Source organism: Lampetra fluviatilis, chromosome 69 (genome assembly GCF_964198595.1).
Source record: "Lampetra fluviatilis chromosome 69, kcLamFluv1.1, whole genome shotgun sequence".
Taxonomy (NCBI): domain Eukaryota; kingdom Metazoa; phylum Chordata; class Hyperoartia; order Petromyzontiformes; family Petromyzontidae; genus Lampetra; species Lampetra fluviatilis.
The window spans coordinates 247,834-263,872 of record NC_136343.1 but is presented as its reverse complement, the minus strand read 5'-3'; the positions used below and the strand labels follow the sequence as shown (position 1 = coordinate 263,872).

At 48.3% G+C, this 16,039-nt stretch overlaps 1 protein-coding gene across 1 annotated transcript; it reads left to right on the top strand.

Annotated features, from left to right (window-relative positions):
* Positions 1 to 1,949: 1,949 nt before the first annotated feature.
* LOC144952754 (E3 ubiquitin/ISG15 ligase TRIM25-like) lies at positions 1,950 to 15,452 on the top strand. Its single transcript, XM_078883243.1, has 6 exons — positions 1,950 to 2,571; positions 9,745 to 9,840; positions 10,988 to 11,221; positions 12,467 to 12,489; positions 13,017 to 13,111; positions 14,902 to 15,452. The coding sequence occupies exons 1-6, from the start codon at positions 2,263 to 2,265 to the stop codon at positions 15,450 to 15,452; spliced, it is 1,308 nt and encodes a 435-aa protein (XP_078739369.1). The 5' UTR covers positions 1,950 to 2,262.
* The last annotated feature ends 587 nt before the right edge of the window (positions 15,453 to 16,039 follow it).

Sequence of the window (16,039 nt, the reverse complement as noted above, 5' to 3'; positions counted from 1 at the left end):
TCCTCAGGGCTGCGTCCTTTCCCCTCTGCTCTTCTCACTGTACACCAACAGCTGCACCTCCAGTCATCCGTTTGTCAAACTCTTGAAGTTTGCGGACGACACCACCCTCATTGGGTTCATCTCTGGTGGGGATGAGTCTGACTATAGGTGGGAAGCTGACAACCTGGTGACCTGGTGTAGCCAGAACAACTTAGAGCGTAATGCTCTTAAGACAGTGGAGATGGTTGTGGACTTCAGGATGAATACAGCCCCACTCACCCCCATCACCCTGTACGATTCCCCAGTCAACACTGTGGAGTCCTTCCGCTTCCTGGGCACTATCCTCTCCCAGGACCTTAAGTGGGAACTGAACATCAGCTCCCTCATAAAGAGAGCACAACAGAGGATGTATTTCCTACGGCAGTTGAATAAATTCGACCTGCCAAAGACAATGATGGTGCACTTCTACACAGCCATCATTGAGTCCATCCTCACCTTCTCCATCACCATCTGGTACGCTGCTGCCACTGACAATGACAAGAGCAGACTGCAGCGTATCATCCACACTGCTGAGAAGGTGATTGGCTGCAATCTGCCTACCCTCGAGGACCTGCACACCTCGAGGACCCTGAGGCGAGCGAGGAAGATTGTGGCCGACTCCTCCCACCCTGGACACTATCTGTTCCAGCTACTCCCCTCTGGCAGAAGGCTGCGGTCCATCAGGACGAAAACCTCACGCCACAAAAACAGTTTCTTCCCATCCACTGCTGGCTTCTTCAACAAGGCCAAGGGCTCACACTGACTTTAACGCTTTATCTGCACAATGACACCTTGCCATATTTGCACTATGTTACCCTATTTGTATTTTTATATTGTATAGTATAGCTATTTAAAAATTTTATTTTATTCTAAATGTGTACATACTTTATCCCCTTAGTATTAGACGTTGTACCTTTAGTATAGTTAGACTTGTACACCACTTATTTAAGATTTAAGATTCCTACATGTTGAATGTATGCACCTTCCTGCCAACGTTAATTCCTTGTCTTTGCGAACTTTCATGGCGAATAAAACCTTTTGATTTTGATTCTGGAAACAACAACAATCTCGTGGAGTAGAGCGGCAGGGAGCAACGAGTTTACTAGCAAAGTTCTCCTACCAGTTCAGTTGAGATGAGGTGAGTTGAAGTGAGTTTAGGTGAGTTGAGGTGAGTTGAGGTGAGATGAGGTGAGTTGAGGTGAGGTGAGTTACGATGGGGTGAGTAGAGGTGAGAGTGAGTAGAGGTGAGGATGAGTATTTGAGACGAGGTGATCCGAGTCTTCTTTTTTGAGCCACCCCTGGAGCGGAGACGTCTGTACTCGCTCACACGTCAACACATTCCAGGGCGCGCCTCGTAATACGCAACTCAAACTGAAAGACTTCCTGCTTCCTTGTTGCCCATTTACGTGGCTTGTTCCTCGTTTAGCGTCTCAGACGCAGCTTGCGACAGCCTGAGAAACAGACAGCGACTGCCTGAGCTACAGAGACTGCCTGAGTTAGTCAGAGACTGCCTGAGCTGCAGCCATATACTGCCTGAGTTAGTCAGAGACTGCCTGAGCTACAGCCAGCGACTGCCAGAGTTAGTCAGATACTGCCTGAGTTATAGACAGAGACTGCCTGAGCTACAGCCAGATACTGTCTGATCTACAGACAGTGACTTGATTGAGCTACAGCCAGAGACTGTCTGATCTACAGACAGTGACTGCCTGAGCTACAGCCAGAGACTGCCTGAGCTACAGCCAGAGACTGCCTGAGCTACAGCCAGAGACTGCCTGAGCCCCAGCCAGAGACTGCCTGAGCCCCAGCCAGAGACTGTCTGAGCTACAGCCAGAGACTGCCTGAGCTACAGCCAGAGACTGCCTGAGCTCCAGCCAGATACTATCTGAAGCTACAGCCAGTGGCTGCCTGAGGTACAGCCAGCGACTGCCTGAGCTACAGCCAGCGACTGCCTGAGCTCCATCAAGCGCCCATCTCTGAGTGGAGCCACAGGGCATGGCGAGTGCGGCTCCCAGTGGTAGCGAGGCTCCAGGGGAGTTGACCTGCCCCATCTGACTGGACGCCTTCCGCTGCCCCTGCACGCTCAGCTGCGGACACTCGTTCTGCCTCAAGTGCGTGGAAGACGCCTGGGATTCGGCCAAGTCCTTCTCCTGCCCGCAGTGCCGAGTGACCTTCCCTCAGAGGCCCAAGCTGAGCAAGAACTTCACGCTCGCCAATTTGGTGGAGAAGCGCAGTGCTGCAGAGAAAATGGCCACCGTGGTCTTTTGTGACTTCTGCAACGATGGCACGACCGCTGCCTCGATGACCTGCCTCAAGTGTGAAACCTCCTACTGTGTGACTCATGTAAAGCCTCATCAGGAGAACCCGAAGTTCAGTGACCACGTTCTGGTGGATCCAGCCACGAATCCTGAAGAACGCAAGTGCAAGACGCACAGAAAGAAGATCAAGTTTTACTGCCGACAGGACCAGAGCTTGGTCTGCACAACCTGCACCATCGCAGGAGACCACAAGGGTCACGATGTGGCTACGCTGGAGGATGAGCGCAAGACACGGGAGGTGAGACGGTTTGTGTGAGCGGAAGCCTCTCCTGCGTGAAGTCATAATTTTCAAGTACTAACGGAACAATAATATCCAACTAAATATTGTAATATTCCTCTCTCAGCTTCCCATTGTTTCTTCAAATTTTAACAACCTTGATTTAATATAAAGTATGCTGAGGTTGTCATAGTGCAGAAATAATACAACAACATGTGTTATTATCAATCCTGTTATATGACAAATTGATAAATGTGCTCTTAGTATATTTAATAAAAACGAATATATTGAATGCGTACACTGTGTTCTCAAAATGACGTGAGTGCATAGACTGTGGTTCGTATACAAAAAGTGGTTTGTGGTAGAGGGGAGCATTCCCTAAAATTTTAATGAAATGTAAAACGACTGGGACTGCGTGAGCTGCAGTGCTCACCGCTTGGTCGCCTCGTGCCGGTCCGTGCCAGTTTAGCGCCACACTCTACAGCAGCTACCGGGTCACTGGACGTGGTGTTCCAGAAATGTCACGTGATTTTCACAGACCAAGTATTTCGTGACCATATTTATATTTTCATCACGATGCTCTCTACCGAATTTCTCGGACACTCAACAGTGACATGGCAGCGCCTCATTGTACCATGTAAAACTAAACTAAAACTATTTTTTATTCTACCAAATGAAGCTCAATGACCTATGTAGGTCTTTTTCAGAGGCAACCTGGCCACAAATGACAGCTCAACGAAGTGGCTTATCATGTCTAAATGTATGGCAACCAAACACTCTAAACACACCTTTATAAATGTGGACGGAAAAACCGAAGGACCCAGAGAAAAATGCATGCGACCATGGAGAGAGACATGAAAACTCCATTTATGTAATGTAGTAACTCGGCGGGAGACGACTTCACGGGTAACACACTCTTTTATTTTACCAAACTCGTTCACAGGTGACTAACACCTACTTTGTATTTCGGGTGACAAACACCCACTTAGCTATTCTGGCGACTAACGCCCACTGAGCTATTCTGGCGACTAACGCCCACTGAGCTATTCGGGTGACAAACACCCTCTTAGCTACCCTGGCGACTAACGCCCTCTTAGCTACCCTGGCGACTAACGCCCACTGAGCTATTCTGGCGACTAACGCCCACTGAGCTATTCGGGTGACAAACACCCTCTTAGCTATTCGGGTGACAAACACCCTCTTAGCTACCCTGGCGACTAACGCCCACTGAGCTATGCTGGCGACTAACGCCCACTGAGCTATTCGGGTGACAAACACCCTCTTAGCTACCCTGGCGACTAACGCCCTCTTAGCTATCCTGGCGACTAACGCCCATTGAGCTATTCTGGACACTCCCTGCCCGGGGTGTCCGTCTTCTGGTCTTCAACTGGGTAACTCTCCCCGAGTGCTCTCGCGCGTCCCCCTTTATACCCCACCTGCGGACGTCGCTGCGAGCACCCATCTTATTCGACCAATCACTGGGCGCTGGCTACGATCCTGTTTTCCCACATCTCAGCGTGCCTCACCACCCATGCCGCGCCGCCCCGTCATCTGTCACTCCCGGCGCGCGCGTCCACACCACGCCCACAACGCGTGCCCAACCCCGCACCCCGCGCCGCCCCGTGATCCATCACTGTCACAGTCGGCGCACGTCAACACCACCACTACATTTATACAGGCATCAGGCGCGGGTTTGAACCCACGACCTCCTGTATTGCAGGCAAGGCAGATAACATCTCACCAATCCGGTGCTCTGTTCATCCACAACTCAGCCCCGCCCACTATTATGGTAGCCCCGCCTACTACAGTAGCCCCACCCACTTCTCTAGTAGCCCCACCCACTGCTCAGGTAGCCCCACCCACTGCTCAAGTAGCTCCACCCACTACTCAACACCGCCCACTACTCAGCCCCACCAACTAAGGTAGCCCCACCCACTGCTCTGGTAGCCCCACCCATTACTCGTTTAGCCCCATCCACTTTGGAAACCCCATTCATTACTCGGGTAGCCCCACCCACTGCTCCAGTAGCCCTGCCCACTGCTCAGGTAGCCTTGCCCACTGCTCAGGTAGCCCAATCCTTCTTTTTTTGGGATCCCTCGAAGTCGAGTTTGATTTCCCTCCAGGTGTCACTTGTCTGTGTTGTGAGGTGGACCTGGCTGGCCATGGGTCCGAAGATGGCTGAATCGGCCAATCCGTGACCTGCAGATCTTGGCACAGTGGGGGCATGGATGGTCCATCCTGGAGCTCCCACTTGTCGTCTCTGTCTCTGGTGTGTGTGCTTTTCAGCGTGCTCTTTTCCTGGCCATCAACTCTCTTCGCTCGGCCTCAAAATGCTGAGTTCGATTGTTTATTTTGGCTCTCCATGATGGTCTATCAAGAGCATAAATCTTCCAGTTTCTTGGATCTACGTGGCATCGCTTGAGATGCATTTTAAGGTTGTCACGGAAACGCTCCCTTTGACCTCCGGGGGCACGTGATCCATCACTGAGCTGGGAATAGAAGATTTGATTAGGAAGCCTCAAGTCATTCATCCTCACAAGGTGACCGGCCCATCTGAGTTGATACTTCATCATGATGGCCTTTATGCTAGATGAGTTTGATCGCTCCAGGACAATGATATTAGTTTGTCTTTCTTCCTATGTGATGTTTACTATTTTCCTGAGACAGCGTTGATCAAACATTTCGAGGGATTTTATGTGTTTACTATAAGTGGTCCAGGTTTCTGCAACATATAAGAGGGTTGGAATTATTACAACATTATACACGGCCACTTTGGTCATGGCGGTAATGTGGTGGTCTTCAAAGACCCTGTTCTTAAGTTTGCCAATGGCAGCACTAGCTCGGGAAATCCGATGTTGGATTTTATAATCAATTAAGACATTGCTAGAGAGATGGCTGCCTAAGTATGGGAAACTGGGAACGCTTTCTATAGTATTGCATTGTTGGTAATGATTGTAGGGGGTGGTCGGTGTCCTCCCGGAGCTTGTTGAAAAATATATTAGTTTTTCTGGTATTCAGTTTTAGACCCATCCTGTTGTAAGCATCTGTACATATGTTGACAATGATGACCTGAAGGTCAGCATCTGAGCAGGCACTGACTTGGGCATCATCAGCATATTGGAATATAATAACGGATGTTTTCGACTTGGCTCTTAAACGGTTAATGTTGAATATGTTCCTGTCTGTCCTATATGTGATATTTATGCCTCTGGGAAGTCTGTTCTCTGTCAGATGAAGCATTCCCACCAAGAAGATGGAGAAAAGAGTTGGTGCAATAACGCAACCTTGCTTCACACTGGTCCTTACTTCTATTGGCTCTGAGGTTTCACCATCAGAGAGGATGACAGCCTTCATACCATCATGCAACAGATGGAGGACGTTAACACATTTTGTTGGGCAGCCATATCTCAGAAGGATTCTCCATAGTGCATCACGATTAACAGAATCAATAGCTTTAGTCAAATCAAAGAAGGCGATGTACAATGGTAGTCTCTGTTCCTGGCACTTCTCTTGGAGTTGACGGGCTGAGAAGATCAAGTCTGAGGTTCCCCTACCAGGTCGAAAGCCACTCTGCGATTCAGGAAGGAGTTTTTCAGTAAGTGGTAGAAGTCTGTTTAGTAGGATTCTTGCCAGTATTTTTCCAGTGGTGGTAAGAAGAGAGATTCCTCTGTAGTTGTCACAGTCTGACTTGTCACCTTTTTTGAAGATGGTCACAATGATGGAATCTTTCCCTTCGTTGGGAAGGTCTTCATCATTCCAGATCCTGGCCATGAGGGAGTGCAGGTGTTCTAGTAGGCATTGTCTTCCATGTTTGTAAATCTCAGCAGGAATCTGTTCTAGCCCACTAGTTTTGTTCTCTTTCATCTGTTTGACAGCATTAGCCACTTCAAGCATCGTTGGTTCTCCAGCTAAATCCTCAGTGGGAGAATGTTGCGGATCTCACTTAATATAGAAGCATCTACAACAGCGTTGCAGCTGAAGTGTTCCTGCCAGCGGGAGATTATTGCATTTTTGTCTTTGAAGATTTCTGTCCCATCCTTAGACTGAAGTGGTGCAAAGCCCTGTTTTGATGGTCCATATAAGACTGGTTGCTTTAAAAAAATCGTGGGTTATTGGAATCTGAAAGATGTTGTAATTCTTCTGCTTTGTTTCTGAACCAGTTGTTCTTCAGTTCCCGGATTTTAGTTTGTACTTCCGATTTGGCCTCCTATATGATTTTTTTTTTCTGTCTAGACTGTTTGTGTTGCCAGACGATGAATGCTTTCTGCTTCTTGTCAATGAGGCATGTAATTTCCTGGTCGTTGTCATCAAACTAATCAGTTTTTCCTTCTTGTGTAGCCAATGGTGTGCTCACAGCTGGTTATAACTGCCGTCTTGAGTTGTGTCCAGTACTCATTAAAAATTCCTGAAGCCTGGTTGGTGCTGAGTCTTTGAGCAAGTTTTTTCACTCGGGCCTGTACTGCTGGGTCTTTTAGTCTGGTTACATTGAGTCTTTTCATCCGTAGTTTTGGTCGGTTCATGTGTTTGTGGTTTAGTTTGAGAGTCACTACTGATCGAATTAGTCTGTGGTCAGTCCAGGAATCGTCTGCATTGATCATGGCACGAGTGATGCGGACGTCTGTGCTGTCAAACTTCCTGACAATCACGTAGTCCAGTGAATGCCATTTGTGTGATCGAGGGTGGCACCAGGAGGTCTTACGGCTATTTTTCTGCCGGTATAGGGTGTTGGTGATTGTCAGGTCGTGCTCAGAACAGGTTGTAAGAAGAAGGTGACCATTGGAGTTGGGCTTTCCAACTCCCTCTTTACCAATTACACCATTCCACATTTGATGGTCTCTCCAAACTCGAGCACTGAAGTCGCCGAGGAGAATCAGCTTTTCAGTTTTTGGTGTACTCTGAAGGATTTAGTTGAGTTGGCTGTAGTAGGTCTCCTTAGTCTCTTCTTTAGAGTCCAGTGTTGGTGCATAGGTGCTGGTGATGGTTGCATGTTGGTCTATTGCGAATTTCAGGCGTAGGGTCATCAAACGCTCATTGATACCAATTAGGAGCTCACTTAAGCTGTTGATGAACATGTTGTCGATTGCAAACCCTACACCATGCAGGCGTCCACTGGTTTACCCTTCCAAAAGATGTAGCCTCCACTTAGCTCAGTCAGTTGGCCTTCATCTACCAGATGGATTTCGCTGAGGGCGGCAATATGGATATCAAATCGTCTCAGCTCACATGCCACAAGAGCTGTTTGGCGCTCTGGACTTTGCGAGTTTGGGTTTTTGTGAGGGTGCTGACATTCCAGGATCCAATGTTTAGGTTATACAGTAAAACCTTGGATTGCGAGAATAATTCGTTCCAGAAACGTGTTTGTAATCCAAAGCACTCGTATATCAAAGCATTCGTATATCAGTTGTGATCACGTGACGCTCGGCAGACAAAGCGTATACTGTATATACTACAGTACTCGTATTGCAATACCTCGCTCGTTTATCAAATTAATATTTAAATTTAAAAAATGCTTGTCTTGCAAAACACTCGCAGACCAAGTTACTCGCAATCCAAGGTTTAACTGTATTTATTTTTGTTTCGACCGCAATTATTGATGTTCCCTCTGGTCGCGGTAAGCGAGATAGGATGTTGCTCGGCAGTCTATGTTTAGGGCACATTTTCTAGCCTCCTCCCAATTTGGGGTGAGCAGAGTGGATCCTTGTGGGCTTCTCAGTCACAGCTACAGCTGCCGGGATGCACTCCTGCCTAATCCGAGTGCATGACGACCTTCTAATAGCTGCCGCCTTGGTGCTGGGTTATGACTAGGAGCTTCGAGCCGCATAGGCCTGCCCCGCTCGCCACTTGCCAATCGCCCAAGGGCTTTGGGTGTGTAGTGTGGTGGTGCGATGGCACATCTCCTCTGGAGGGTGCCAGTGCGTGAATTAATTTACGTGCAGTGTCTGTTGCACACCAGCTACCGCACGGGGCTTACCCAGGAATCAAGCCTGGATCCAGTGACGAGACAGAAAACCAAGACGATTAAAAGGCTTGTCCTGAAGCACCAGACATCCAGTGTATTCTCCGTCATATGCCGTTGGCCAACTTAACCGTAGCTCATCTACCTCACCGAGGTGGGCCGTTGGCCACTTGGTATCCACCCAGGATTTTATCAGGGTTTACTCCCTTAGCCTAAGTGGCTAACCAGAGCTCCGTTAGCCAGCGTGTTTCCAGTTGAGTCCAGACAGGCCTTCTTGGTTACCGAAGTGGCCCAGGTGGTCGAACCACCCACCATATTTCGCCATTTATGGCCATCCTGTACTTTACCTGTTACCACCTCTCACAACATGGACTACTCAGCACCGTCCACTACTCAGGCAGCCACACCCACAAAGCAGGAAGCCAAACCCACTACGCAGGTAGCCCCACCCACTACATGTTGCCCCAACCACTATGCAGGTAGCCCCACCCACTACTGGGTTAGCCCCGCCCACGACTTGGGTAGCCCCGCTCATTACTCGGGTAGTCCCACCCTCTACTCCAGTAGCCACGCGCACCGCTCAGGTACCCCTGCACACTGCTCAGGTAGCCCCACCCACTAAGCAGGTAGCCCAACGCACGATGCAGGTAGCCCCACCCACTACATATGTAACCCCAACCACTACGTAGGTACCCAAACCCACTACGCAGGTAGCCCCACCCACTACTCAGGTAGCTCCACCCACTACTCAGGTAGCTCCACCCACTACTCAGGCAGCCCCACCCACTAAGCAGGAAGCTCAACGCACGATGCAGGTAGCCCCACCCACTACATATGTAACCCCAACCACGACGTAGGTACCCCAACCCACTACGCAGATAGCCCCACCCACACCTGTATCCCCACCCACTACGCAGGTAGCTTTGCCCACTGCTGAGGCAGCTCCACCCACTACTCAGGTAGCTCCACCCACTACTCGGGCAGCTCCACCCACTACTCAGGTACCTCCACCCTCTAGGTAGCTCCACCCACTGCACAGGTAGCCCGACCCACTACTTAGGAAGCCCTGCGCAAGTTTGAGCTCCTCGTGAAATCAGTTCCCTTCAGCCCTTGCTCCCCCAGCCTCCATCGCTGCACCAGGGCTACTGCCCCCGTCACTGTGGAGGGTTCGCGTGGGGCGGGATGAGAGGGGACGCTCAGAGAGTGGGTGGAGTCTCCCCTGGTGACGTCTCTCACAGAAACAAGTGGAAGAGGAGTTGCGGGTGGTGCAGGAGAAGAGGAGGGAGGTGGAGGAGTCCGTGAGGCGGATGGAGGCTGCTCTCAGGGACGTGCAGGTACAGCGTCTGGGCCGGACTGTGACCCCGTGACTTAACTCTGAGTAGTATTTGTGATGAAGAACAACTCAATTCATTCAGGTGGACTACCATTGGGTCTGAACACGTTGTGGGTCTAAAGACACAACAGTCAATCCGCCTCAATAATCAGGACGAGTAAAGAGGTGGTTCTCATCTCCACTGAAAAACTCAATCAGTGGTAGAAATTCCACATTCCCATATCTCCATGCAACTTACCACTTCAAGGTCTTGATTTAAAGCTTTCGTGGCTGCAGGGATTCATATTCTTGGTCATTTCGGTAAAGTCACGTAGAAGGGAAATAATAAAATAATATAAATATAAAACAATACAATTATCACGACGTTTCGACTGCAACACAAGCAATCATCATCAGGTGATGATTGCTTGTGTTGCAGTCGTCATCAGGTGATGATTTCTTGTGTTGCAGTCGAAACATCCAGAGACTTTGTATTGTTTTATATTAATATTTTTTATTATTTCACTTCTACGTGACTTTACCGACATAACCAAGAATATACTTCAAGGTCTGTTATCTATATGGGTCAGATGAGGTGGTACGTACCTCTTATCCAATACTCTGGTGGCAGAGTTGGTGATCACACATAGACTGTTGTACACCATCTTACTGACATCACTCAAGCTTTGGGGTGGCCAGGTGGCAGTATAGCAAGTGGTTTCATGATCCCCTCTCTTCATCAATACATATGTGGGTTTCTCTCACATGCAAAACATTCATTTAAAGAGGAATTGGCCTAACTTCCAAATTCATGAAGTGTCTACTTGTTGAAGGCAAATTACAGATTTCCTTTCACTTCATGTGAAGGTAAACAATGCATCGTCCTGATAGACTTGCGCAATAAGAATGGCACAAACGCTAAATGTACTCATGATGGTATTTGATTATTTCATTGCCTCACAGCCCCCGCCTGTTATGGCGAGTCGTGCTGTAGTGAAAATGCACAGTGGCGTTATCAGAGGCAGAGAAAGAAGGAGGCCTCAGTGCTGCAGACTCGTATCATTGTCTGGACACCTTCAGAGTTGCACTCGGGTCACACAGACCTGAATGTCATTTCACAAAGGACCAGACATTTAATGAACAGAAGTGACATTTGTTTCTCTTTGCAGGCATCCATGACAGATCAAAAGGCCTCAATCTCGGTCAGATTCACCCGCGCGAGAGCAGCGTTGGATGCGGAGGAGAAGGCGGCTTTAGAGCAAGCAGAGCAGAAAGGGTGCGAGCTGCTGTCGGAGATCGAGAAGAAGATCGCTCACTACCAGCGCGAGATCAGCGAGCTGCAGGCAGTAGCCACTCGCCTGCAGACCCGAGCGCAGGAGAGTGACTCGTTCGCGTTCCTGCAGGTGAGGAATGAGTTACCAGTGTCGCAATTGGCTCAGAGCCCTCTCACCAGCAGCAGAAGAAGGAGGCTCCTGAATGAGAGCTCGCATCTCATGGGCTTGAGAACACAGCTCCACTCATGGATTCCCATTGCAGCTCCAGTTGCTGTCATTTGGAAGGCCAGCTCGTATTTTCTCATTAAGTTGGTTTCATTTTGATTTAAAGCTGTTGTGACTGCAGGGATTCATATTCTTGGCTCTTTCGGTAAAGTCACGTAGAAGGGAAATAAAATAAAAACAATAAATCGTTTTGTTTTATATATTTTTTATTTTATTATTTCCCTTCTACGTGACTTTACCGAGATAACCAATAATATAAGTTGGTTTCATTGTGAATATAAACTAAATGGTATTGAAATTGCACTTTTTAAATCAACCCTACAACAATGTACACGGTATTCATGATTATCATCAGCCATGATCTATCCACTGATGGATGAAGGCCTCCCCAAGCCATTGCCACATCTCATGATGCCGCGATGCAACAATCCACCAGCGCCTGCTCACGAGCCGATGTCATCGCTGCTTCTTACTTTGTGAGCCTCCTCTTGTTCGTATTATGGAAGCTAAAATAAATACGAGGTCTCATACACTTATTAATTATATCATTGTGTCCTGAACATCACTTCTACAAGACCTGCACCATGTGCATTGGTAACGTCAAACATTTCAAGTCCCAATTTACTCAACACAGATCAATATCAACCGGTCTCACTCTGAAATATTTGCCCTACAATTCAGTGTTGGTCCTCATAGGGGTGGCGAGATGGTAACTACGTCGCCTAGTATACCGGAGGTCGAGGACATCACTATATATTTGTAATTTGCATGTCTCTCTCCATGGTCGCATGGCTTTTAATCGGGTCCTCCAGTTTTTCCCTCTACATTTGGAAACGTGCGTTTAGAGGATTGGGCTGTTATAAATTTCTACGTGATGAACCACTTTGTTGAGCTATCAGTTGGGGCCACGTCGCTTCTGAAAAAGAATCATATAGCTCCGTGGACCTTTCCTGGGAAAAAAATTTGTAGTTTATAGTTGACTATCAACAAGTCTCACTGACATAATTTCCCCGTAAGTTAGTGTTGGTGATCATTGGGTCATAAGCCAAGACTTTGGGGTTCATATTCCACAGACAGTTTTGCAGTGGGAACTCCATTGAATGCAAGGGAATCGAAGTAGAGTCATAGTAATGCATTTCTCTCCCACAGGGGCACCTGGAGGAGACACGCAGGTAAAAGACGACTTTCACTCACGGCTCGACACACGAAAAGATGGGATTGAGTGTGGGGCGTGGGCAGTGAGACATTGGCTGTATGTGATGATGCCGTGTGGTGAAATTGTGTGTGGTGATGTTGCGTGTGAAGATGCTGTGTGTGAAGATATTTTGCGTGATGATGCTGTGTGATAATGCTGTGTGATGATGCTGTATGTAGTGATGCTGTGTGGTGAAGTTGTGTGTGATGATGCTGTGTGATGATGCTGTGTGTATTGATGCTTTGTCTGATACTGCGTGGTGATGCTGTGTGATGGTGCTGTGTGTGATGATTCTAAGTGTGGTGATAGTAATGCTGTGTGGTGATGTTGTAAGAAGTTGTGATGAGTTATTATGCTTTCTGTGATGAGTCTAGATGTGATGGAGCTGTGATGATTCCGCGTGTGATGAAGCTGTGATGAGTATCTATGTAATGGAGCTTTGATGATCCTGTGAATGACGATGCTCAATGTGAGACAGTGGCCGTGTCTGCTCTGCTTTCACAGGGCAGGGAGGGTTACTTCAGCTCCACCCTCAGCTCGCAGCCAACAGGACATTGCCTCACTTCAAGTCCTGGAGACAAATGCAGTCAAACTCCTGTGTGAGTTCTTCAGTGTGAATCATGGGTGATTGGGTGGTCTTGACAATAAATTATCTCCGTGTGTGTGCACGAGGTCGACTCAACCTCAAATGAGTACCTGGTGTTTTGTGAAAACATCACCACTAGGGAGACAAAGGTGGCCAGGCGTAGTGCTGGCCACCCACCCCCTTGTTGGCCGTGCCAGCTTTTAAAGGTGATGACTTTTCTGACAGTGTGTTAAGGCTACACAAGGGATTTTAGTCTATGTTTATATCCTAATCTAGGACCCGACTGATCAGAGCCATGATACTCAGTGTGGTGTTTTTTGGTAAATAATAAGCATTACCAGTCATGGGTAATTGCGATATTGAGATGCGGTGTGTGCCTGTGAATGTCTCTATGCATCTGTAGGTGGGGTTAGCGATGGCAAAGTGGTTAGCACACTGCACTATAAACCCAGTTTACTGGGCTTGATTACCTGCCATTGCTAACATCAGTGGCAGGTGATATCGGATCCATTCCTCCGCCTCTGCTAGGCAGTTTCAACCTCAAATGAGTTCCTGATGTTGGTAATGGTCATAATGATGGTGATAGTGGTTGTGATGAGGATGGTGGTAATGAAGCTGATATTACTGATAATGTGAGTGATGTGAATGGTGATAGCATTGGTGATGGTTTTGGTCGTGGTGATGGCAGTGATGGTCGTGGTGATAATGATGGTGACATTGATGATAATATAGTTGGTGATGGTTGTGATGATTTTGCTGATGGTGATAATGGTAGTGATGGTGGTATTGAGGGTTTCGATGGTCGTTGTGATGATTATAATAATGCTGCTCGTGTTGTTGGTGATAGTGATGAAGATGTTAGATGGTGATTTGAAGCTTTCGTGACTGCAGGAATCCATACTCTTTGGTTCTTTTGGTAAAGTCACGTAGGTAGAAAAATAAAAAAATATCACGACGTTTCCATAGCAACACAAGCGATCGTCCGCAGGCAGAAAAAATATCCAGCAGTGGAACTGCTGAACCAGCGAGAGAGCTCTTATACCAATGTTATATATGTGGCGATGTGCAAGCAAGCGCTTGCCTCACAGCGTAGTTGGCAGCACCGCAGCTTGTTTTACACATAGAAATGACATTAACTTACTAATTTCCCTAATTTCCCTGCCTAATCACTACCATCAACATAGTGCTAATCTCCCATTAACACTGCTGTTGTGCGCGCATGCGGGGATGATGCTCTTATGCGGCGACGGAAGCACATTTCATGCTATTCTCTCTCCCTAATCTCTCTCTCCATAATCTCCCCCATTAACACAACTGACGTGCTTGCGTCCGGGGATGGAATTCCTTTCCAGCTCAGACCCCGCTTGCTTGCCCACCGCCACATATATAACCTCTTGCTGTAACAGCTCTCTCGCTGGTTCAGCAGTTCCACTGCTGGATATTTTTTTCCACTTGTGTTGCTATCGAAACGTCATGATATATTATATTTTGTTTTATTTAAATGTTTTACCTACGTGATTTTACCACAAGAACCAAAGGGTATCTTAGATGGTGGTGATGGGAACTGGTGATGGTTGAAGTAATAGTAGTGATAGTGGTGATGATTATGTTTGTGATGTTGCTGATGGCGATAGTGATGTTGGTGATGTTCATCATATTGATGATGTTGGTGGTGATTTAGGTGTTTTTTGTGCTGTGATGGTTGATGGTGAAGATGATGGTTGATGATGTTGATGTGGTGAATATAGATGGTAATGGTAATGATGGTGTCCTGTAGTTATGTTGTGATCGCTGTTGTCACAGACGGATGCTCACCGACTCTGGACACAAACTCAGCTCATAACCAACTCCAGATCTCCTCGGAACTCAGGACGATAAAGTGGACCGGTGTTTCCCAGGGTCGCCTCGATCACCCACACCGGTTTGATGGCTGGTCACAAGCCCTGTGCTGTGAGAGCTTCTCGTCGGGCCACCACTACTGGGAGGTGGACGTGGGGGACGCGCGGTGGTGTCGGGTTGGAGTCGCGTACGGGACGATCCCACGGAAAGGGGGTGGTGCTGCATTGCAGCTGGGACGGAACGATGCATCCTGGTGTTTAGAGAAACGTGACAACAGCTTCTCAGTGGTTCATGGTGGAGTGGAGACTGGACTGTCGGTGAGGGGGGCCCCCTCCCCCCGCAGAATCGGGCTTCACCTGCATTGGGAGGGGGGGTTCCTGGAGTTTTATCGCGTCGACTCCATGGAGGTGATCCACGAGGTCCGGCAGAGATTCTTGCAGCCTCTCTACCCTGGGATGTGGGTGGGGTATTGTAATGAACCATTGAAGATTGTGGATTTGAGTCGTGCATCCTGAGGTTGAGGAATATTAGAACCCCAAGAAACTGAGGCGAAAACCCAATAAACTGATGAAAGGGGGGATGGTGAGGAGAGGGTGAAGTGAGGGTGAGGGGAGATTAGAGGGGAAGGTGAGGGAAGGGGACAGGTAAGCGTGGAGGGTGAAGGGTGAGGAGAGGAGAAGATGGGAAGGAGGGGGTAGAGGCGATGGTGAGGCAAGGTGAGGGTTCGGGGAGGGTGGGGTGATGGGAGGGTGAGGTGAAAATTGAATGAAGGGTGAGGTGAGCATGGAAGGGGAGGGTGACGGGGGAGGGTGAGGTTCAGGTTGGTGTGCATGCGCGATGTCACCTGTGAAGTACAAATCGCCGGTGTAGAAGTTTGAGGGATTTGAATTAATTCTGAGTGGGGAATCAGCGCAGCCCCAGAGTCCGTGTGGCCGCTCCTTCACCTGCAGTGCGCGCTCGCGTTACCACGCCCCATCATCCCTGCGATTCATCATCGTCACCATCATCACCCCATCATCACTATCCTCATCACCACCATCATCCCCACCAACACCACCATCATTGTAATCACCAATCATCACTACATCCATATCCATCATTA